This window comes from Lepidochelys kempii, chromosome 4 (assembly GCF_965140285.1).
Source record: "Lepidochelys kempii isolate rLepKem1 chromosome 4, rLepKem1.hap1, whole genome shotgun sequence".
Classification (NCBI taxonomy): Eukaryota; Metazoa; Chordata; order Testudines; family Cheloniidae; genus Lepidochelys; species Lepidochelys kempii.
The window spans coordinates 906,264-930,533 of NC_136383.1; the positions used below are offsets into that span (position 1 = coordinate 906,264).

General features: G+C 42.4%; 1 protein-coding gene across 2 annotated transcripts in view; it reads right to left on the reverse strand.

The window, feature by feature from the left end:
• The window catches only part of TNKS (tankyrase), a 287,701-nt gene that overhangs the window by 38,723 nt on the left and 224,708 nt on the right, over window positions 1-24,270 (reverse strand). For both annotated transcript variants that reach the window (XM_073340169.2, XM_073340168.2), the window contains 5 exons: window positions 18,410-18,489; window positions 7,349-7,494; window positions 6,068-6,233; window positions 2,810-3,029; window positions 2,427-2,536 (listed from right to left, as the gene is read on the reverse strand). In XM_073340169.2, the coding sequence (XP_073196270.1) occupies window positions 2,427-2,536; window positions 2,810-3,029; window positions 6,068-6,233; window positions 7,349-7,494; window positions 18,410-18,489 (722 nt within the window). The remainder of the gene's footprint in view (window positions 1-2,426; window positions 2,537-2,809; window positions 3,030-6,067; window positions 6,234-7,348; window positions 7,495-18,409; window positions 18,490-24,270) is intronic.

Genomic DNA, 24,270 nt, shown 5'->3' on the forward strand with positions numbered 1-24,270 from the left:
ACCCTTACAACTATAAACCATTTAAAATCATCATCCAAATTAAAAAAGAAGAAAAGGAAACAAATTATAGGGAAAAATTACTCCCTGTACCACCTTCCTATGAGTGTTTTTACTAACTGGTTTATCATTACATAAAGGCAAAAGCAGTATACTCAGCTAAAAAAACCAGCAGATTGAAGTATGAAAACTTGTTTGAAATAGGCAGCACAGACCCAAACCCAAAGATTCATGATACTGACAGATTTCATCTTTCCCTACGTTTTTTTTTTTTTTAAAGTAGCTACCAACCTCTCGCAAAAAGGCTTGGCTTTATCGCTCAAGAAATATTGGTTTAAAAGATGGCTAACCTCACTTCTCCCCTTCTGAACTTGCAGAGCAATTGGTATTTCCCATACTTTTTCTGCCACATGGTATAAAAGACACCACCTAATTATGTGGTAAACAAACAGGGTATATCCAACATGAAGATGGGGGAACTAAAGGAAAAGCAATTTTTAACGAAGGAGTTACAAAACGTTGACTATATTAGATAAAAATTCAGGAGCAACCAAGTATTCCACCCTTCACAGCTGATCTATGCCATGTCACGGAGATTAAGAGGTGCCGATGGCGAATATACAATGAGAACAATTTAAAAAAAAGCTGCTGAAAGAATGTTGAACACAACTCTCGTTAACCACGCAGAAGAGAGGACACTGAATTAGACTGGAATTATGATTTCTTAAAGTGATTATTAGTGTGAAACAATTATTGGCAATTTTCGCTTCCAAATACCCTCCAATTTCCCTTCAGCAGATTAAAACACTTGATGCTGAAGTTGTGGGTGTCAGCGAGGGGTAAACTTGTAGCCCTCTGCATGAAGAGCAAGACGGAAATCGCAGCACTTATTTTCATTTGGAATCCATGGTCAGTTCAAGGCTCTCTAAGACTCTCTGCCCCAATTTCTGTTCATTTTACTTCAAGGTCATTAGACTTTTGACAAAGCATATTGCCACTCACTTCCACTCCCTGAAAAACATGGAGAGAGTTCCCAGTTCTCCTTCCATGGTTATCAGACTTTTTGGCTAGATAAATATTTTATACTGACTAAAAATGAAACATCTTTGTGTAACTGTGAGAGGCTGGCACTTTTCTCCCTTTTATCCCACTTCTAAAACCAAGTTTTCTAATACAACACTAAATCAGAGACTGTGGACATCTGTAAATGGCAGAGGCAAGAGCTGTCAAAGGCATATAAAAAACCAGCTCTGTCTCTGGTATCCTCTAAACACCTGCAGCACAAGACTTAAATATTCAAATAATGTTAACAACTTCAAATGATCCTTAGCAAAAGGAAGAATCAGATTAGAGGCTTGCATTCCATTGTTAACCCTTCCCATCATACCCACATATTGCAACATATCTGGTACAGTATCTGAAATAACCACTGACAAACTGAGGCATAAAATACAGCATCACAACAGCACCACTAAATATACAATTTGGTAACTTTCATTTTGGTATAAACGTGAAAACAATTCTGGACTCAATTACCGCATTCAAGCCATTTCCCCTCTGATCTCCAGTGCAGCCATTTTTGTCAGTGTTCTAGTTACTGAAATTGCATTTACAATAATGGGAGGAAGCAGAGGAAAACACAACTAGAAGAGGCAAACATATCTGGCATTAATTTAGTGTCATGTATGTAGTCTTTCATATACTTGGGATTCTTTCAAGAACAGACTTCAAGCAATTGCTTGTAATAGATTTCCTTCTGCAGTCACCCACAAGGTAAAGTGGCATGTAGTGTTTTAGGGAAAGGTCCATCTTACATCTGTGCAGATATTGCACATAAAGATGCTTGATTGTCTGTATGTTAATCCTGCTTTGTGAGAGTGGGAAGGAAGGGAGATCACTAACAGACTACTCATCCTAATAGTGCTGCTCCACAATGAACTTGTGATTGATCCAGAGACACTGCTCTCTCTTCCTTCCCACTCAAACTCTTAATCACCATCTGAATCTTTGCCTATTTCTACAACTGCAGGAGAGATTTCTTTGGTTAAAAACAAGAGGTGCCAAACATTATGCCAACTTGCTACAAATGTTTTGGTTGCCATAATAGCAACTGTTTCAATGGTACTCCAAAATTTCTGTAAGTGACCCTGTATACAGTAGTACCAACTGCATCCCCCTCCTGGTCAAATTCTGGGCTTTTTTATGAAAGCCACCGAGACCCGTGGGAGTAAGATATCGTAGTGACTTGGACCAATAATTCCCTCATGGCTACGGAGGCCAAACTTTGTTCCAGATAAGACAGTCTGTCGCAATAACTTGCTTTAGATGCAACCACTTGAAAGACTTCCCCCTACTTTGTATACTAAAAATATTACAAAATTACGAGAAACTTAGCACTGTAAATCACAAGTATAAATGCTTATACTTACCCCATAGGATGCTGCATTATGTAAGGGGATTAGTCCTCCTTTGTCTTGAGCATTAACGTCAGCACCATGCTCTAGAAGGTATTCAGCTACTTCCAGGTTATTATACCCAGCTACAAAAAGAGAAAAGAAAACAGAGTATCAGTAGAACTAACAGAAAAACTGGGAAGGTGGGAAAGCTAAAACTATTTGATTTTTGGAGTTCAAAAGCACCTCTTTTGCAAGCTACTGTCTTCCTGTAATACGTCTAGACAGCTGGCCTAGTAACCAAGGCAATTTGCTGTGAAACTATTTCTATGTCAGTTCCTTATAACATGCTCTGTTTTTTGTTGATTCCATTACATAACTGTGATAAGAGAGTCTAGAAGCTCTGGTAAATTGCTTACCTGCAAGATGTAATGGTGTTGAATTTCTTCCTTGGGTGTCTCTGCAATTGATATTGTCTGGTGTACACAGCTTCTGCACTCTTGCCAGACAACCCTTTTTGGCAGCATCTAGCAAGGCAGCGTCTCCCCGCAGCAAGTCCTGTATATCTGTGTCTCCTTCTTTCACCAGATCTAGAGGAGTGTTACCATCTCTGTTCTTTTTTGTTGGATCCGCTCCATGCTACAAATAACAATTCTACATGTTATTGCCACAAATACATGAGTGCAATACTTAGGTATGTCAGTTCATGGACTGCATTCTGCAGCATAGCACTGGGAATGCTCTCAAAGCTAGTGAGATTTTGGCAATCCATTTTCATGAATTAACAGCCATGTACTTTAGTGGATACCCACTGTACAGAATAGACATTACGAAAGCTAAACCCAAACTGCTAATCTACAAAGCAACCTTACGGGTCTGAAGAGCCTTGTCTATACTAGAGGGCTGTGGTGCTGTAAACGTACACTGCACTTGTAACTTCTTGCACCTATACATTACACAGCTTGCCATGGTTCACGAGTTTTGCAACTGCATCATTGTAAAGGCAACTGCTTGGAGCAAGGCTCATCCCAGCTGCATTCTGCATGTGGTCATTCTTCACAGTTGCAGTGCTGGCATAATCTAAAAGCACTGGTGTTGTAAAGGCACTTCTGTACAATCTGACAATGCTCCTGTAACCCCTCTGGAAATCCGCTCTGCAGGTTGTGCAGGTTTCCTCCTATACCCTGATAATTCTGTTCTGACCTACTGCAGCTCCTGAGTTTTGTGCTTTACAAGCTGCTGCACTGCAACATAAAGGCTTTCTTGTTCCAAAACTTCAGTATATATTTTTATACAATACAGAATGCTGATTTCTACAATCCACATTTAAAAGTTTTTAGTACAGTTTCTCTAACTGGGGATTACTATTCCCACAAACCTCTACATCTGGGCCCTGTGGAATAGGTACCCAGCGTGCTGGTCCTGGAAGAGATGGAGGAGTGCTGAATGTTGATGCAGTGCAATGGAGCACTCAGAAGAGGATGGCCCACAGGGACGCATTGCATCACTACAACTTAGTGAGTTGCACCATTGTTAATGGCAATAATGTAGCAAAGCCGAGATTCAGGAGAGAAATGTGATTCTACATAAGGGAACGTTTTTACCAAAGGTTAGCTCCCCTTAACTTTCCCACCATTGCTAACAATGGTGCAGTTCCTGTGGTGTCATAACAGTGGGAGAGTTGCAACAGACAAGGTGCTGGCAACTGCCAACATGTTACCCACTGTGTTGTATAGCAATGTTCAGAGCAGTCTAACAGTTGTTAGCACTAGCGAAACAGCCCTGCTGTTAGCTAAGGTGGGCAATTGGGGGTAGGGGGGTAGGGAGGGGGGGAGCTTACCACTCTCCTGCTTCCAAGGCTGTGTCTATTAGACAGCAGTATAGAGTAAGGATGTGAATGGAAGAAGCGGGCAAAGACTGGCTCTAATGCACCCAAGCAGCTTTCGGAGAAAGTGTTCTCTGTGGCACATTGTTTAAAATGTCTATTGCAGTCTTCTGAAAATTACAGCTCTAGATCCCTAATGTGAAAGGTTTCAAAGTGGAACTTTTCTCCTTCTGGAGGACAACAAAACACACATCCATGGGCTCAGATATATGCTGACAGGGCCATATAGAAACAGACAGGGAGAATGCTAATGAGAAACAGACAAAAATTAAGGAACACAAAGACAGCCCTCTTCACCTACAAGCACAGAGAAGCAAAAGAGAGGATGCAGTTCAAAGCAAGGTAATGGAAGAGAAGGTCACATGAGATAAGGCCAACAGCGTACCTCCCAAAAATACATTTGAAAAAACAACTTTATTTTTAATATTTTTAAATTCAAGCGGAACAAAGTAAGGGAGATTTCAGGAGGGTGCACATTCCGCATCCCAGCGCACACCAAAACAAAGGCATTATTGCCGGTCAGAGCAGCAGAAACCCTTCGTAACCAGCGGGCTAGGAGCACAAATACCAACCAGTACAAGGCTCAAGGAAATCGTCTCAAGTGTACCCAGGACCAACAGATTTAAAGACCAACAGTGCCAATTTTAAGGGTGTGTCACTGGAGCCTTTTAGCTCTTGGATGCAGAAGTCTGATTTACAACAGGTATTATATAACCTCAACCTCCTAGGGACCTTAGGGAGTGCTTCTAAGTTTTCTATAATGTGTCTATTAAGGAACTGACTTTTGTTGAGGATCCTTTGAGGTTGAGTGCAAGAACGGCTACCTCCCCACTGGAAGGATCCTGGGCTGCAGAGCACTCCAGTGCTGATAAAAGAAAACTGCATTTGAGAGTTTGAGATAACTTCTGTAATCAGATGTCGCTTTAGGGGCCCTCATCAAGCACAGCCCTGGGACCTCTGTGAGGGAGAGCTTGTGGGTTCTACTGCAGCAGGATTTTAAATTGCTGTGGTGGTCCTCCATCAAAGTGAAAAAGTCCTCAGAAAAATTAACAAGATTGAGTAGGAATAGCTTGGCTAAGCAGCAACCATGTAAAAAGGGGTGAAGAGAGCCTGACAACTGCCTACCTTTTAAAAAAAGTATATAAACGCCTATGATGAAAACAATGTGTGGGGTTAATTTTCCTAATAATTTCTTGCAATTTTGTCAAGCTTATTTTAAACATTCTCATTAAGGGTTTTTGTTTAAAGCAGGGGCTGTTAGCTTGAGCACTCCTGCTGATTATCGTGCTTCTTCCAAACTGTCTTAATTTACATTTCCTCTGAGGATTTTCTCATCCATAAGATATTTTCTAAAGACCACATTTAATTATTGCTGTATTCTGTACACTTGCACAAACACCAATGAAAGTTTATTCAATTGTAGCAACTATTCCACAAGTAAAAGTTCATTTTTTTGTATCCTTAAACTAATTCCATTTGTTTCCGTTTGTATGAAGTAAATGTTATTTAACTGACATTATTGAATGTATTAGAGGAATATTTTAGAATAAATTAAAACATTGTCTTGAAAAATCATCTGTACTGATGAATTTTAATAAAGTGAACATGTTCTGAAAGGCACTTCAAATGACTTTACATTCAATATAGAAAGCGCCAGATATCACAGTAAAATTTAAGATGAAAATGGATTCAAATTAATTCACTGAAAAATAATAAAATGATCTTTGTTTCAGATCTTAAATGTAACAGAACACACATTTAAAAATACATTTGGTAATTGTAAATGACTTACTTTTAAAAGCAGCTTGCAGATTTCATATTTTCCTTTTGCTGCTGCTTCATGCAACGGGGTGAATTTCCACAGGTCGGCCACATTGACAGAGGCCCCATGCCTCACCAGTAGCTCGGCCACCTCGTAGTGGCCGTATGAACAGGCATTATGCAAGGGCACTAAGCCGCTAATCAAAGAGAAAGAAAGTTTTAATGGTCACAGAAAGTCGAATTCAAATACAAGTTTACAAAGCTCCCGTGGATAAGACAGCCTCAGAGAGAAAAAAAGACTATTAGCATCTTTTAGTAGCCCCAGTTTCACAGCTTTACATGCCCTTCTATTGAGGTACATATGAAATGAACATCCCTTTTCCAGGCAGCGAATGAAAACAGCTTTTCTTCAGCTCCTGCCAATGATATTTCTAACTGATGATGTTCGACCAATTGTCATTATTAATAATTTCTATAAACAGGCCATATCAATATTGCTAACAATAGCCATATGTTGCAAGAATCACTGCTGTAATGTCGACTTTGGACACTTGGGTGTAAATTTCCAAAAAGGGTTTTAGTGGGTGGCTAAAATCCCATTTGACACGTGAAGTTTGGGCATTAGTAAGCCATGCATGTGTAATATTGTGGGGAAAAAACTGTACTCAATTCCATTTGAAAGGAGCTTAAAACTTCAAGACATTTAGGATCTGAACCTAACCTTGAAACTCTGTTCATTTTTCTCTTCTTCATAGATGGTTTATATTAATACAGAAAAACAACTTTTTAAAAGTTGACTATTGGTTTCTCTAACTACTGTGACATGTTTCCCCCCTTTTAAATCAAAGTGCCTGGAAAGTCTAGAAATAATAAAGAGGTTGTATAGTATTTCTAGCCTTTCCTGATAGTTTGATTTAAAAGGGGGAAAACATGTTGTAATAGTTAGAGAGAACAATAGTTAACTTTTTAAAAGTTAACTTTCTGTATTAATATAAACCATCTATGAAGAAGAGAAAAATGTACAGCGTTCACCCTGGCTATTTCATATCATACAAGTAAAAAGCTAATTTTAGACCTTCCAAAATATTTGATAAACTGCTATTAAGCAGAAAGAACAAAAACAAAACAGAGAACAGAGGAGAAAAAAGCTGCAGAGATGAAAGAAGTGAAGTTATCCCAACTATAATACTATTGTTTAATATTTTGATACCAGTACTATCAGAAAGCTAAACATTGCTGAGAAGACTATTAACTCTCTCCCACAATGAATGTGAGGAGCACTGGTTAATAAGAAATAATAGTGAAAAGTTACCCTTTGTCTTTGGCGTGCACATCTGCCCCATGGTGCAGCAGATACTCTACTACAGATACACGGTTATAACCTGCAGCAAAGTGCAGCGGGGTTGAATGACGTCCCTCCAAATCTCTGCAATTCACATTCTGAGGACTGCAAAGCTGCTGTTGAGATCAAAGAGGAAACAAAACGTTTACTACAGAACTTGATCACAGTTAGAAACTTGTTTATGTTTTCAACTCATTTCTTCCCCCTTAATTAAAGTAAAAAGTATTCTTTTCTGATAGTGGGACGTTTCATAAACTTGAACATGGGCACTTCCTAATTGTTCATGGCTTCGATTTGACAACTTTCCCCCTATTTTAAGGCAGTATATTTTGAGTTCACCTCTCCAAATCCACAAGTTAGAATACTGGTAAACAGAATCCCCGTCTAGTTGGGTCAAGAGATGAGGCAAGCAGGTATTATTCCCATTTTGCAGATGGGGAATCAGAAAGACATGTTAGTGGCTTGTTTAGGGAGGTCTGTGGTATAGTGGATTAAACAATGGCATCTAGTGGAATGGGGAGTCAGGAGAGCTACGCTCTAATCCTGGCTCTTATACCAATTTACTGTATGATCTTGAAGAAATCACAACCTTTCTACTTTCGTTAACCCATCTATTAGCCCATCTAATAAGATGCTATTTTCTTACAGAATGTTGCGAGATCTAGCTAAACAATACTTTTAAAGTGCTACATAAAAATGAAAAGTTAAGGCCACTTAGTGGCAGAGGTAAGAACTCTTATCTTAGCCATGTGCTCCTTTGTCTAGGTCGCTTGCTTTGAATGGGGAGGCACCATTACCCCTCTGTCTCCCTCTTCAGACACAAGGTAGTCTGGGAAATGGTGAAATCTTTGTAAGGTCTGGTAGGCTTTAAAAACTCTTGCAAGTTTAGATCAAGCTAAAAGAATTCACAGTGGCCCTAACATCCAAACCTGCCTTAGATCTACAGTAGTCACCATTACAGAGTAAACATTTACCAACTATAACCACGCAATGTTCTAGTCTATTCTGAAGCATAGGGAAACCCCCACAGTACTGGGACTGAGACTTCTGTCTGGCCAACCTCCGCAGCACAAATTCTACTGACAAAGTCTATTGTGCATATTCATCTCCAACATTATAAGCCTTAGGCTGAACTGACTCTTCCCTGCCACAAATTCTACACACGTATGAAAAAACTTTTCAATTTTTAACTTAAGAACCAATGAACCCATTTTTTCAGACTTTGTTTGTTCTATAGATCTCAGAGCAATACACAGAACAAATCAAGCTTGAATAAAGTCAGTTCAGCTATTGAGCTGGTTCACACAACATTTTTGATTGGAACACACAGTGTGAGAAGTGTTTGTATGTATGTGTAACACATATACCCAAACCAGACAACATACAAGGCCGAACCAATTTTGCTCAATTTTTCTATGACACCTTGTGTCTGACACCAACAGTGCAATATTTCAACCACACTTATGTTTGCCAAAGCTACGATAAGCTGAGGGTGTATGGGAGAAGGTGAGATAGAGGGGCAGTGGTAATGCAAGGGGAAATTTTCTTTACCTGTTAATGTTCTTTTTTTGAGATCTTCTGTATCAGTCCAGACACTTGGGGGTTATAGTTTCTCCAATCAACAGACAGAGACAGAAAAAATGGTCACTTACCTTACAGTAACTGTTGTTCTTAGAGATGTGTTGTGTACCTACACATTCACTGTAGGTGTATGTGTGCCCAGGGCACTCGAGTCAGAGACTTTTGCCAGCAGTATGGGTGTTCTCCTCTTGCTCCCAGGTGAAGGCATACGAGAGGCATTTCCACCATCTCCCTCTCCGCTCCGTAACACCACTGTGAGCAATGACCGAACCACCAGGAAAGGTGGGAGGGTCGTGGAATGTGTATGTGCACAACAGGTCTTGAAGAACAGTTGTTACAAGGTAAGTAACTGTTTCTTTCTTCCTTCGATTGACTGTGCTCCCATACATTCCAATGTAGGTGACTCATCAGCAGTTCCTTTTCAGGTGGAGGGACTTGGATCACCCAAATGGAGACTGTAGCACTGACTTGCCAAAGCTGGCATCATAGAGAGAGCTTGTGCAATGGCATAATGAGTAGAAGAGGAACAGACAACCATGTTGCTGCCTGGCATATATCAGCTATTGGAACATTGCCCAGGAAAGCTGAGCTCTGGTGGAGTGAGCTGTTATTCTCGACGGAGGAGAGACTTTAGTAAGCTGGTAGCAGAGTCTGATATAGTCAGAAATCCTGTGAAAGATTCTCTGAGACAAGCCTAGACAAGCGATGAAGATGATAACACTCATCTAATGCTGCTGCCTGCACTGGCCAATTGTCCAGGAAAGGGAAAATTGGAATGTCCAAACAACTAATGTGTCGGCTGTTACCACTGAACCATGTGCATGGTATCTGTTTTTTCAGAAAACAACTTAGACCCTGTGATGGGGTGGGACTCACCACGCTAACGCCTCCTGCTGGTTGTCTTGCGGATCAGTTCCACAGGTCGGTACGCTGACTGTTGGTGATCTCTCACCCACCATCACTTCTGCTCCTGGACCCGTGTCGCTCCAAGGATCATGGCATTCTCTTCAGAACACAGCCCTCTGGCTGTGTCACACTCTGTACTCCCCTTTTCCGGGGGGTGCTGGAGGACTTACTAGATGCATTTCTGGGAGAAGACCTAGATTTAGAGGTCTTGTGAGATAATGAACATTTAGAACTCTTTGACCCAGACAGAAATGGGGAAGCATGATGTTTGCTTCCAGACTTATCTTTGGATTCAGAAGAAGCTGGAGCACTCTGAGTCAATCCAGAGGCCCCAGGATCACAACTGGGAGATGGCTCAGACACAGGTCACATTGCCTTCTTTCGTGAGGTGAACCTGCAAGCAACAGTCTCTCTCTGCTTCTTAGTTCAGGTGGGAAAGGAGGTACAAATAAAGCATTTGACCCCCACATGCCCCTCATTCAAACAAATCAGACAACTCTTGTGCCCATCTGTGAAAGGGATAATGGCCCTGCAAGTGGCACACTATCTAAAACCTGGAGATTTTGTCATAGTAAATCCTCCAGGTACTAATAGAACTATATCTACATAACTATACTACACTATTCAGTACTTTAATATATGCTACACACTAAAATACACTTACAGTATAACTATAACAACTATGGACAAAGTTTTCTAAAGCTTGCTGACCAAAGCTAAGGCTTTAGGGAGCTCCAACTCTTGCCACAGGCAGCGAGAAGGACCTGACAGGAGGGCAGCGGGACGCCCCTTTTATGTCCTTGCCTGAGAGCACAAGGAGAGCAGGGGCAGATGTGTCGTGTAGTGATACTGCTGGCAAAAATCTCCAACTTGACTGCATTGGGAGCATACACGTATAATGCAATGTATATGTGCACCGTCATTTAAAGGATAACACTGAGACTTTTGAGGATGCCATACACTCAGCTACCAAGGTCTGTCATCGCTCAGCCTTCAGTTGAATACTTCGAAAGCAGTATTAAAGAAAAATTTAGACTGATGCTATTCAAAAACCATTAAATAACTGTACTAACTGTAGCAATTGGACCATATCAGGGACTCTGCATTGACATTCTCAGGCATGAGACAGGAACCAGCATTTTATAGGAACTGGTATAGAAGAGCTCAAAAAAGAAAACAGATAAGGAAGCCTTCCCCTTCTCTTTTCTACGGCAGTGAAGATGCTTCAGACCTCCACAGTGAAGTTAATCATTTTATTACAGGTGTGATCATCATTAGACAACTGCCTGCAACACCTTTTGACAAAGGGCACATCTGCAAGCTTATTCCATAAGTTTGACAAAGATGTGTGAAGTAACGTTGCAAATCCTTCTTGTCAGATAGGATGAACTTTACAGGTGTACTTTCTTTCCTGCTGTATAGCCTCTCTGATGCATCCAGAGATAGCAGATCTGAATAGCAATTGACTTTTAAACCCTGGTTCATGATGAAAAGCTCTGAGTCTGCCTGAACTCTGTTGTCCCATCCACACAAATCTGCAGGGCTCGAGCAATGTAGCCATCTCAGGATTGGGACCAAACGTAGGTAGGGCAAATTCTCTGTTTAGGTGAAAGACAGACAATGTCTTGGGCCTGAGTTCTGGCCAAGTCTTTAGCATGACTTTGTCCAAGAAAAATTATATACAGCTGTTTGCAGGAAAGGGATTATGCTCCCTTATCTTCTTGCTGAACATAATGCTATTACTAACAGGATTTAAGGATAGTAGTCACAGAGAAATGCTTCTCAGATGATCCAAAGGGAGAGCCATGGAAACACTTAACACCAGATTCAAGCCCCATGCAGGCTTCGGATAATGAACTACCACTCTCAGTTTATCCACTGCCCTCAGAAATCTGGAAACTTTGGGGTGATAGCCAACTGAGACTACACCAACTGAGCCTCTGAACACTGTGACTATCATGGCCTGAACTCGAATGTACCTGACGCTCAAGCTCAAAGTTACACAAGCTTGCAAGATATCCAGGATGACTGGCACTGTGGCCTCAATTGAGATTGCAAACTGTGCTGGGCCATCATGAACTACTGGACAATATCCCTGGGTACAGAATTAACAAGAGCTGGAGAGAGGGTGGGGACACAGACATCACCATTTCCAGGTACCACTGCCTTCTTAGATCATAGAATATCAGGGTTGGAAGGGACCTCAGGAGGTCATCTAGTCCAACCCCCTGCTCAAAGCAGGACCAATCTCCAATTTTTGCCCCAGATCCCAAAATGGCCCCCCTCAAGGATTAAACTCACAACCCTGGGTTTAGCAGGCCAATGCTCAAAGCACTGAGCTATCCCCCCTCCAGCATACTGGAGCTACAAAAAGCTCCCCTAGATCTGGCAAATTTCTGTAGTACCCTGACTATCACGGATGGGAGAAGGGGTTAAATATACAATAAATCCAAGGTCCAGAGTATTTCCAGGTTTCAGAGTAGCAGCCGTATTAGTCTGTATTTGCAAAAGAAAAGGAATACTTGTGGCACCTTAGAGACTAACAAATTTATTTGAGCATAAGCTTTCGTGAGCTACAGCTCACTTCATCGGATGCATTCAGTGGAAAATACAGTGGGGAGATTTATATACAGAGAGAACATGAAACAATGGGTGTAACCATACACACTGTAACCAGAGTGATCACTTAAGGTGAGCTATTACCAGCAGGAGAACGGGGGGGGGGGGGGGACCTTTTGTAGTGATAATCAAAGTGAGCCATTTCCAGCAGTTGACAAGAATGTCTGAGGAACAGTGGGGGGTGGTGCGGTTTCCAGGATATCTGTTCGATTTGCTCCTGTTTCCATGAATCTAAGACACTTCTGGTGAGACTCAAGGATTGGCATATCCTGGAGATGGTTCAGTTTGAACAACAGGCATTAGTGACTCCATCCTGAATCCCGAGGAAGGAGGTGACTCTTTTCAAGTCCAAAACTGGACAAAGACTCCTCCACTATTTTAGAGACAATTAAGTAGATCCTTGTGTCCCCCTCTTCTCCCCAGACCAGCTGATTGGCCTGTATCTGTAACTGACATTGCTATAGGGCAACAGAACGACAAAGTCCCTTGATCATCTCACTTTGCCCTTAACTAGGCATACTGGTCTATTATCATGTCCATGACCCATGGTGGGACCCATATGTGGAAGAAATCCCTCAGCCTTCCTGTGACATTGGGACTCTGCGCTCAGGCCCTTGTACCGTCAGACAAACGATTTAAAGCCTGAAAGGGATCCCTGCAGTCTGTTATCTCTTCTTTGGTAACATAAAAAGCTAATCCTTTTGTTAGTCTGCCTTTTTTATTGGACTAGCTAGTAGGTCCTCGTCTCCCTGGATACGTGCCTACTGATCTGAAATTCTGGGGACCTGCTGGGAATCTCTTGGACCTCAATTCTCTGAAGACGCTAAGAGCTAGTGGATCTTCTCCAACTTCTTCCTGAAAAAAGTCTGCCTTGAAAAAGGGTATGGCTTCTAGCCTGGTGTTGGAGGTAGAATATGCTACCCACTGTTTTAGCTGCAGGGGTCTCTGGCCCTCTGCTAAGGCTCCCATTGATAGGATTATATCCTGTATGGTGTAATACATGGACAACATATTCGAGTGCATAACTGGGAGAGTGTTGGCCTGCTCAGAGCTCTCATTTCTGGCCTCTGGAAACCTTCCAAGCTTCAGTAGGCACCTCACTGCCCCATGGGAGGTGCATGTCGCATGTACTGAAGCTATAGTAACTATGAAGGACCTTGTCAGGCATACCTCATTTGTCAAGAAGATCTTTGAGAGCTACTTCTCTTTCCACCTCTGACATGGCAGCACCCATCCCTCAGGCTCTAAAGGAGCACCTCCATGTCTGACACCCGGAGGTCAAAGAGCCTTGTTGGGCTGGTTTTCTGTCTAGGGTGCCCTAGTCTCTACTCCAACATAGAGGTAGAGCCCTGTAAGAGGAGGATAAAAGTTCCCTGGCCCCAGCAAATACCTCCCAAGTACATGCCAACCTCTAACAATGTTGGCTGGTCCCAGTGGCGTACCCAGGTGGAGAAAACAGGGGGAGTGGAGATAAAAAAAGGCACCACCCGCTTGTACTCACTCGGTGGCGCTCCGGGTCTTTGGTGGCACTTTGGCGTCAGCTCCTTCACTTGGACCCCCTGCCGCCAAAATGCCACCGAAGACCCGGAGCGAGTGAAGGACCCGACGCGGAAGACCCGAAGTGCGGTCAGATGAATACAAGCGGGTGCCGCTGAAGACCCGGAGCACCGCCTGACCCGCCGTGCGAGTAAAAATTAAAAAGGCCCCACTTCTGCTCGGTGGGAGAGCAGCCGCTGCCCCGCTCCCCCCAGCTACGCTACTGGCTGGTCCCCTCTGTAAGGGGTTCAGCCTTCTCTTAAGATTGGGGAAGCCTATTTCTCACTGCTCGACCTCCTCCTCAGCTAGGCCTTGCAGACTTGAGTGGTGTCTGACTGGACTGACATCTTGAGTGGTATTCTGTGACCAGGACTCAGCTATTTCTTCTCTGCAATGGAATGGATGGGGGCTGCACTCTTCCTGTTGTCTCTGTCCTGGCTTGCTCTTTAAAGACCAGAAGGCAGAGCCCCAAATCTTCGTGAAGTCCGGACTGAACAGCAGGGGAGCCCTACGAGGAGGAATAGGAGGAGGCAGCTGGAGGTGTGGTCCTGTTCCAAGTGACAGCTGTAGAGGTTTCTCTTCTTCAGCGTCTCCGCCCACGTGGAGCCAAGCTGGGCACAGTCAGTTGGGGGCATGGAGAGGGAAGAGCACATTGCTTTCTTTCCTTAGCTCATCCCTTTCACTTCTCAGGGGTAACCCAGAATGGTGGCTGCTCTTTGTCCTTAATCTCCTACCTGCCCCTGTGGGAGCTGGAATTCTGATCTGACGAGGTTTGGTGAGCATCTGCAGGCAGAGCTACACACCAGCAAGATGCTCCCATCCCGCATTTTCTATGAGGACTAAAGTGTTGTTAAGAACAGCTGGAGCAGCTTCTCCTCTCTGCCCCCAGTCTGCTTGGCAATGGTGTGTGTGTGGGAAGCTGATTCCCGGGGCTGCAGCTGCCTGTACACTCCCTGCTCCATGGTGGAGAGCAAATCTTCTGCAGGAAGAAGACTGGTGCTAGACCTGCTCATCAGCTGGCATGGGTATGGTGGAAGGTGCTCAAGGTCCAAGAAAGTTCAATTTGCAGCTCAAACCAAGACATGACTATGAAAGCTACAGGGGGCTTTCCTAGGACCAGTGTCCCTCCTCAAGGCAAGTGCTGCACCTGCCCAAGGAAGGGGCAGAGTTTGGTCTGTCCCTGTTTTCTACTCCTTTTCTTTATCCTGGGAGCTGCAGATACTGGGGTCCAAGGAGCAGTCACCCTGTTGTGGGGCTCCTGAATCCCTTCCTGCCCTAAAGAGTTGGTGTGGCGCCTCCTACCTCTTCGGGGCTTTCTGAGGGGACACTTGGCCCTGTTCACCCCTCTCAAGCCCAAGCTGCCCTGGCACTTCATGCAGGAGGAGGGTCTGGCAATGCTAGCAGAATTGGAGCCCAGCCCTGGACTGGGGCCTCATTCTCTTGCTAGGGTCTGGATATGCTAGCAAAGGGGTGGGGGTTTCCCTGTTACACATGGGCAAGCCCATCGAGAAAAAATTGGGGCCCCTGTTCATCATGTTTTCTGGGACCCCTCCCCTCCAATTTCACTCCCATTTCACCCTTGTTAAAGACATTTTAGGGCCCCCTTGAGCTTGGGGCCCCAGTATAATTGTCTCCTCTTCTCCCCTTCTCATCAGCCCTGCATGAGGGGCTAAGGCTCACTGGCTTTCAGTGCCTCATATGTGCTGCTATGGCAGCCACAGACCAAAGTGTGCCATGCGGCTTCCTTTAGATCTCAAGGACCTACTTCTCTCTCTCCTCTGGCGGCCTGCTAGGGGGACACAGTGTGCTCAATCTACTAATGGCTAAGGGATATCTGGACCCTTATATGTGACATTCTCAAAAGCATGTGTGCTTTGTCTCCATCAGATGGCTGGGAGGAACTATAATTCCAAATGTCTGGATTGGTGGAGAACACTGAAAAGAGAAATTCTATTTAAACCATAATTATGGTACGTACCATGTGCCAGATCTGACTTTTGTGGCTGTTCTTTTATCTAAAACAAATTATGTACGGTAACCACACTTACAGGCACTGGCATTAATGAATACTTGCTCACGGACGCTTTGCATTCCACAGTTAATGGAAGAAACAGTGGTTAGGTAGGGAAAACACCGTATAATGATCACATTATTGAGTGTGTGCCTGAACTCTCATGTGCACAAGTGCCCAAGCATGGGAGAGTGGGGTCATTCCACAGGAACAAGGAAAAACAACATTTCTGAACATTTAAATGAAACCAGTGACAGAACCAAGATCACAGAATCATTGAAATGTGGTGCTGGAAGGGACCTTGAGAAGTCATCCAGTCCAGCCCCGTGAGCTGAGGCAGAACCCAGTATTCCTACACTATCCCTGACAGGTGTTTGTCCAACCTGTTCTTAAAAATCTCTAATGATGGGGATTCTACAACCTCTCTTGGGAGCTTATTCCAGAGCTTCATTATCCTTATAGTTAGAAAAATTTCCTAATATCTAACCTAAATCTCTCTCGCTGCAGATTAAGCCCATTACTTCTTGTTCTACCTTCAGTGAACATAGAGAACTACTGATCACAGTCCTCTTTATAACAGCCATTAACACATTTAAAGATTCTTTTCTCAAGACAGCCTCCCCTTCCCTTTTTTTTTTTTTTTAAACTTTTCCTCCTAGGTCAGGTTTTCTAAACCTTTGGTCGTTGTTGCTGCTCTCCTCTGGATTCTCTCCAACTGGTCCACATCTTTCCTGAAGTGTGGTGCCCAGAATAGGACACAGTACTCCAGCTGAGGCCTGAACAGTGCTGAGCAGAGTGGGACAATTACTTCCCGTGCACCAGATTGTTGACTCGTATTCAGTTTGAAGATCACAGATCCTTTTTAGGAATACCACCACCTAGCCAGTTATTCCCCATTTTCTAGTTGTGCCTTTCATTTTTTCTTCCTACATGAAGTACTGCAAAGAACTTATCTTTATTGAATTTCATCTTACTGAATTCAGACGAATTAGCCAATTGTTAGTGTCATTTTGAATTATAATCCTATTCTCCAAAATGCTCAAAACCCAGCTTCATGTCATCTGCAGATTTTGTAAGCATACTCTCTACTCCACTAGCCAAGTCATTAATGAAAATATTGAATAATACCAGACCCAGGACTGATCCCTGCAGGACTCCACTATATACATCCTCCCAGTTGGAAAGCAAACAATTGATAACTACTCTTTGAATACGGTCATTCAACCAGTTTTGCACCAACTTTATAGTAACTTCATCTAAATCGCATTTCCCTAATTTACTTATAAAAATTTCAAATGGTCTGAGTCAAAAGCCTTACTAAAATCAAGATACATATCCCATCTATTGCTTCCTCCCATCTACTAGGCCGGTTACCCTGTCAAAGAAGGAAATTAGGTTGTTTTGGCAAGATTTGTTCTTGACAAATCCATGCTGGCTATTTCTTATAATCCAATTATCCTCTAGGTGTTCACAAATGTTCCATGACAGGTTTCAGAGTAGCAGCCGTGTTAGTCTGTATCCGTAAAAAGAAAAGGAGTACTTGGGGCACCTTAGAGACGAACAAATTTATTAGAGCTTGCTGTAGCTCACGAAAGCTTATGTTCTAATAAATTTGTTCGTCTCTAAGGTGCCCCAAGTACTCCTTTTCTTTTTACAAATGTTCCAGTATTTTTCTAGGTATCAAAGTAAGACTGACTGATTTATAATTCCTCAGCTCCTCTTTGTTCCCCTTTTTGAAGATGGGTAAAAAATAGAACCTTTCTCCAGCCCTCTGAGACTTCTTTCATCCTCCAAGAGCTCTCACAGATAATTGCTAATGGTTCCAAGGTTGCTTCAGCTAGTCCCTTAAGTACCCTAGAATGAATTTCATCAGGCCTTGTAGAGTTGAATATATTTAACCTATCTAAATATTCTTTAACCTGTTCTTTCCCCATTTTTGGCTGCTGTTTCTTCCCCCTTTTTGTTAATTTTAATTGTGTTGACGATCTGGTCACCATTAACCTTTTTAGTGAACCCTGAGGCAAAACAGGCATTAAACACCTCAGCCTTCTTGATGTCATCAATTATTAGTTCTCCTTCTCCACTAAGTAGAGGACCTACACTTTCCTTTATCTTTCTCTTGCTCCTAATGTATTTAACAAACTTCTTATTGCCTTTTATGTCCCTTGCCAGGTGTAACTCATTTTTTGCCTTAGCCTTTCTGATTTTGTCCCTACATGCTTATGCTATTCTTTTGTATTCCTCCTTAGCAATCTGTCCATTTTTCCACTTTTTGTAGGATTCCCTTTTGATTTTTAGGTCATTGCACCTTCTCCTAGCAGAGAAGATCTTGCTCAGTAATACTTTCCATCCTACAAGTATCACCTAGACAAACCTACCTTCACAGTTTCCAAATCTCCTGCTTTGGACGCTTCTAACAGTCGATAATCCACATCAGAAGTGCGTACAGGTGTACTTTCTACAGAAAAGAAAAGAAACTTTGATAATTACATAGCCCTACACCAAAATACGGACAAACTCAGCCTCACGCATTTTCTAAATTGACCAAAGAGACTACAGGCGCAATTTTTTTAAAGTGCTTAAGCAATTTAGCACAGCTTAAGTCCCATTTTCAAAAATCACTTAGGCAATAAGGTGCAGAGCTGCTGACTTTAGAGACTGGAATAGGATTGTACAGTTTTTTACTCCTGGTAGTATTGGAGAGCCAACACAGCAAAGGGAGAGGGAGCCGGACTCTAGAATCTGGTTTTGGGCAATTATTGTCCAGGGTGCACTCTGATTGGCCAGGTGGGATTTCTTGATGATGTAACAATTGTACACAGTTATATTAACTTAGAAGGAATAATGGGCCAGAGGTGTTAATGTAACTAAGTTACTGCCTAATATTAAACAGTTTTAAACAAGGTCTGGGGTTTGGTGTACAGAGACCTCAGCCTGCTTAGCACCATGGCAAATATACTATTAAAAACCTTTTTAACCTTTTATTAAAGATCTAGAAAAGAAGGAGAAACAGTTAAAACCTTTGAAATGTACAGTATTAAATAGGGCTCTCGTTTTAACATTTTTTGTTTTCTATATCTTTAGTTGGAGAGAGTTTTAGAAAGAAAAAACTCCTTGTTTGACAGTCTCTTAGATGGTATTAAAGATGGTAATAACTGTTCATTTTTAGAAAAAAGAGAAGATGTTAGTTGACATGGGCTCTAACTGTTTTTATTGCTGCTGCTGTTAAAGTTCTTTCATCCCAGGTGGTATCTGGGTTGTAAACTGGCTCCCTCTCTCTCCCCCTGGCCTGGTCTGGTCAGGACATTTCTGAAGATCAGGATAAGGAAGGCCCGGGGTCCCAAGAAATAGAGGAAGTGGCAGCCATGATAGTGAAGCTTGCTTCAGTAGCCTTTGTCTGTTCTTTCAAGTGTGCTTTTTAAAAACTCTTTTGTACTTTCCCCACAAAATTTCGTTCTTTTAAGGACCCAAAAAGTGAGGGGTAGCAAAACACATTTTTTTGAATTATACTGACTTAGATATTTTGTTTAGACTAACAGAGTTATTTTGCATTCCTTTTGTACTGTGCCCTTCAACATTTGCTATTTTTGGTTATCGTAACATTTTATGAATTGTTACATACTTTTTACAGTTAAGCTCACAATCTGGGTAAATTTGTAGGCTCAAGTGTCACAACATCACCAACTACCAAATTGAAAAACAAAATCTCTCTGCCTCTATTTACAGAGTTGGTTTAAGAAAAGTGAATGGGAATGGGGAGGCAATAAAAAAGATGCATTTTAAATATATCTTTCCTCCTTTTTAATGGATAGTTAAAAATTACAGGCATTAGCTCCAAACCCAGCCATAAACTGTACCCCTCCCTCACCCATCTTGACCAGATGTTGCTTCCTCTTCTTCCAACTGAGAGCTGTACAGGACTGAGGCACCTGAGTGAGAAAGACAGTCAGTTGGGAAGAGAGGAAGAGGCTGGGTGGAAAGGAGTGGGAGCTCAGCTGACCCTGGAAAGTTTATTGTCCTCTGATCACTTTTGCCTGCTGAATTGGAAACTCTTCAGTATTTCAAGCTTTACAACAAAATATGAGTCGAAAGTGGCATCTGTGCCACAAACATTTCTGATAACTATACTCTTTTCTCCTATCGTTTTACTGGAGACTGTTTTTCAGAGTGGGAGGACACATTACTTAACCCCTCTTCAGTTTAAGGAGCTGAGGAATAATTATTTCTGTAATGTAGCCTAACTGGTGATTCTGAGACTATTTCCTACTTCAGGTCAAAAGGGAAGCACTTGGGGATGGGGTCTCTTATAGGCCCTGAAACCACAGGCACACTGCCCCAGGGCCCACTATTTCCAGACGGTTCAGAGCTTGCAGTGCCAAGGAGTATGCCCACAAGAAAGCGGGTCTGCAGAGGTAATTCTTGAAGGACAAAAAGAAAGCTTTAAAAATGTGTATAAAACTTTAACTATCATTAAAAAAATTAACCCAACAGACCATACAAGCACCTTCTGCAAGTACACAAACAGAGTGATCTGGTGTCATTAAAACGTCCACAATTCTCACTCTGCTATTTCTAACCAGTTAGTGAAATCAACTGTTTGCAGAAGCGCACAACTAGTACAAATGGACATCTGAATTCCCAGCTAGCTGTGCATGTAAATTGATTTGCCAGTTCAATCTGAGGTTGTATTTCTCATTTGTATACCCTGTTTTCTCTTCCTGACACATCCTGTGATGACATAGCCGGCAGAAGGTTGCAAAGCACACAGGCAGTAGATATCCTGCCTGTGTGGGGGGGAGGGATAGCTCAGTGGTTTGAGCATTGGCCTGCTAAACCCAGGGTTGTGAGTTCAATCCTTGAGCGGGCCATTTAGGGATCTGGGGCAAAAATTGGGGATTGGTCCTGCTTTGAGCAGGGGTTGGACTTGATGACCTCCTGAGGTCCCTTCCAACCTTGATATTCTATGATTCTATGATCCTAGCTGCTGTTCTTGGACCCTGCCACAAAGGTAAATTAATCTGCCTCCCCTCTGTCTCTATGAGAGAGAGAGAGAGAGTGTGTGTGGCAGGGGGTAGAGGAGAAAGGAGAGAGAAATGGACAGCGCTAGCTACGGGGGAAGGTAAAAGGCAGAACCTAGGAACCCACTTGCAAAGGTGGGGAAATGCTCACTAAGAGCAAGGGCAGAGGAAACTCAGGAATGGGATCAGCACCTCTGGTATGTCCAGAAAGGCTAAGTCTTTCTTTTGAGCCTACCCAGGAAGCTAGCACCACTGGCAGCTGCCAGCATGGACATTAGTAAATGATGTGCCAAAAGCTGCTGGAAGGGGATGCAGTAGGCTCCCTGCTAGTATCAGCAGCCCTGGGCAGACCACGGCATGAACCAAATTCATTTTTAGAAGGTTCAGATTCTAGCCCTCTCCCTCCAGTCATGATCTTAGTAAGAGTCTATTACCCCATTTCCCTTCCTCTCCCCAACAGCTGCTGGAGTTCACCTGACCACAGCCTCCTCAAAGCTTTGAAGTAGGGAGGCTGCACTGGAGAGTACCTTACTGCTTTGATAGGGTCACAGAACGCCACCTGGGACTTGGCTCTTCAGTTGTTGTTTCCTTATCTGCTCTCTGGCCTTCTGCCCTCTAACACCACAATATGGCCCAGGAACTGACTTCAAGCGGGAAATGAAGGTAGGATCACAAAAATCAGAAATACAATCTAATTAAATTTGGAAATGGAAATTAAAAACTCCACCAGATTGAGATTTGATTAAGGAAAGGCTTTGAATATTTGAGAAGCTGACTGAGCAAAGAAACAAAGGTACTTACGCTTTAAGAGAAGATAAACAAACAGCATTTTTTTTTTTTTAACAGGAGTTTAGAAAACTTTCTTATCAGCCCATTTTATGAACCTTCATACATTAGAAATTTGCATTTCATGGTCATAATCAAAATCTCAATACCAGTTTGAGTAAAGACAGACCTCCCACCCATGAGGTCATCAGAAAGCTGTTTGAACGGTTGTGATCTCATAGCTGTGAAATATCCCTGCTTGTAAAACATGTGGGGGGGGGGGGGGAAATCAAGCATACTCCAAGATAATTTTAACCAATACTTCTCAGTAATGCAATAATGGAGCTAAATAAGAGTCTTTACATCAAGCTCAATTGAATATTTAAAAATATTTCTTCAAACGAATCCTATATAAAATAAATCTGCAGAGATATTTATAGGATTTTAATATATAAACAGGACTAAGACATCTGATTACCTGGAACACAGAACAAAACATGCTCAACAACCCTTTTTTGTTCTGAGGACAACACAAAGCCCTTGCGTGCATCACGTCAGCCTCAATCTTTGCGGGGGGTTTGCGTGTGTATATGGAGGAGGGAGATAGGTGGGAGTTTTGAGCAGTGCAAAAATACTGCCTCCTGTGCTGAAAACCAGCGTTGCATGATGTCCGAAAAAATGGCTACTCACTTCTTGTAACTGTTGCTCTTCGAGATGTGTTTTTCACGTCCATTCCAATCAGGTGTGTGCGCGCGCGTGTGTACGTTGGCTGGAAGATTTTTCCCCTAGCAGCATCCGTTGGGCCGCCTGGACACTCCCTGGAGTCGTGCCTTCATGGCGCCTAATATTGAGCCCTGGGGACCCGCCACCCCCTCAGTTCCTTCTTGCTGGCTGCTCCGGTAGGAGGCTGGGTATTGGAATGGACGTGAACACCAGATCTTGAAGAACAATAATTAAGGGAAGTGAGTAATTGCTTTTTCTTCTTCGAGTGCTTGTTCATGTCCATTCCAATCAGGTGACTCCCAAGCCAAATTTAGGAGCTGGGGTTGGAGCTATCCACGGATTGGAGTACTGCTCTTTCAAAGGCCGCATCGTCTCTGGCCTCCACACAGGTTTTGAAACCGGGGGACTGCGACATACCACGGTTCCGGGAACTGGAGTGGCGGGGGGGTTGGGGAGAACCCCCAACAAACTCTATACTAAGACACTAACAACGTTAATAACACTAACGAACTAACTATATACAACCAGATAAAGAACGAACTTGCTGAGCCAGAGTTCCAGCCCCCGTCACTGGTGGTAAGAAGGAATGGAGGGGGTGGTGGGTCGCCCAGGCCAACCCGACGGATGCTGCACGCGCACACACCTGATTGGAATGGACATGAACAAGCACTCAAAGAAGAAATTGAAGTTTTCACAGAAAAGACAAATAAGTGCTTACTTTTCAAAATGCTTAATTTTAAAGCTTTGCCTTACCTCTTCTTGAAATTAAATTCCGATAATCTCTTTAACAGTAAGGGAAACATGATTAATCACCCTCTCCACATTTATTCCCTAAATTTTTATTTCTCTTTCTCACTCTCTCTCTAATACACATACATAAAATCACACAGAGAGAGAGGATATACATATCTAATGTATACATAGGTACGTATCTCCTTTATGTACCCACACTTTACAAGCTTTGGTTTTTAAAATGGTACCCCCTTCATATTGAAGATTTTTTTTTTTTGCTAGAAAACAACAGGCCCATGGTATCATTTAAGTTTTCAATTTTCAAAGGAGACTAAGGGAAATAGGTGCCCAGTTCCTACTGGCTTTCACTGGCTCCTTTCAAATCCCGGCATACAAAAATCATTACCAAGTGTTGTTTAATTTGTACAAATAATAATAATAATAATAATAGTGTAATATATACAGGCATGCAAAAAGGCACATGCACAAAAAGATGGAAGTGCTTAATGAACTACCTGAAAACAGTGATACTCTTCACATATGTTTGCTGTTCTATAATTCATATAAACTTTATGATTTTATAATCACATCCAGTGAGTTGTTACTGGATAATCACAGCATCTGAAGTGGGAGTCGATTGCTTTTACAACTATTGATATATTTTTCTGCTCATGCCTTTTACCTCAAGACAGCAATAAGAAGAAATATTTAGTGTTTCTAAAGGCACTAGGAGTTTAAGCATCATTTAAATTACTCTGCTCCATATATTAAAACAAGTTTTTTCCTGTTGGATAATTTTTTATCATACAAACCAAAAATAATCTGTTTGCAATTGAGAAAAAACAATCTAACCTTTGTGCCCCTTCAGGAATTCCTCTGAATGGTTATTTTAATATGTTGATCTGTGCTCTTTTAACACTTCTGAACTCTTTAAAACTAACTTCCAAAGATAAAAAAAACACATCCTTTAGAATTATGTGCTGAATACCCCAAATGACTAT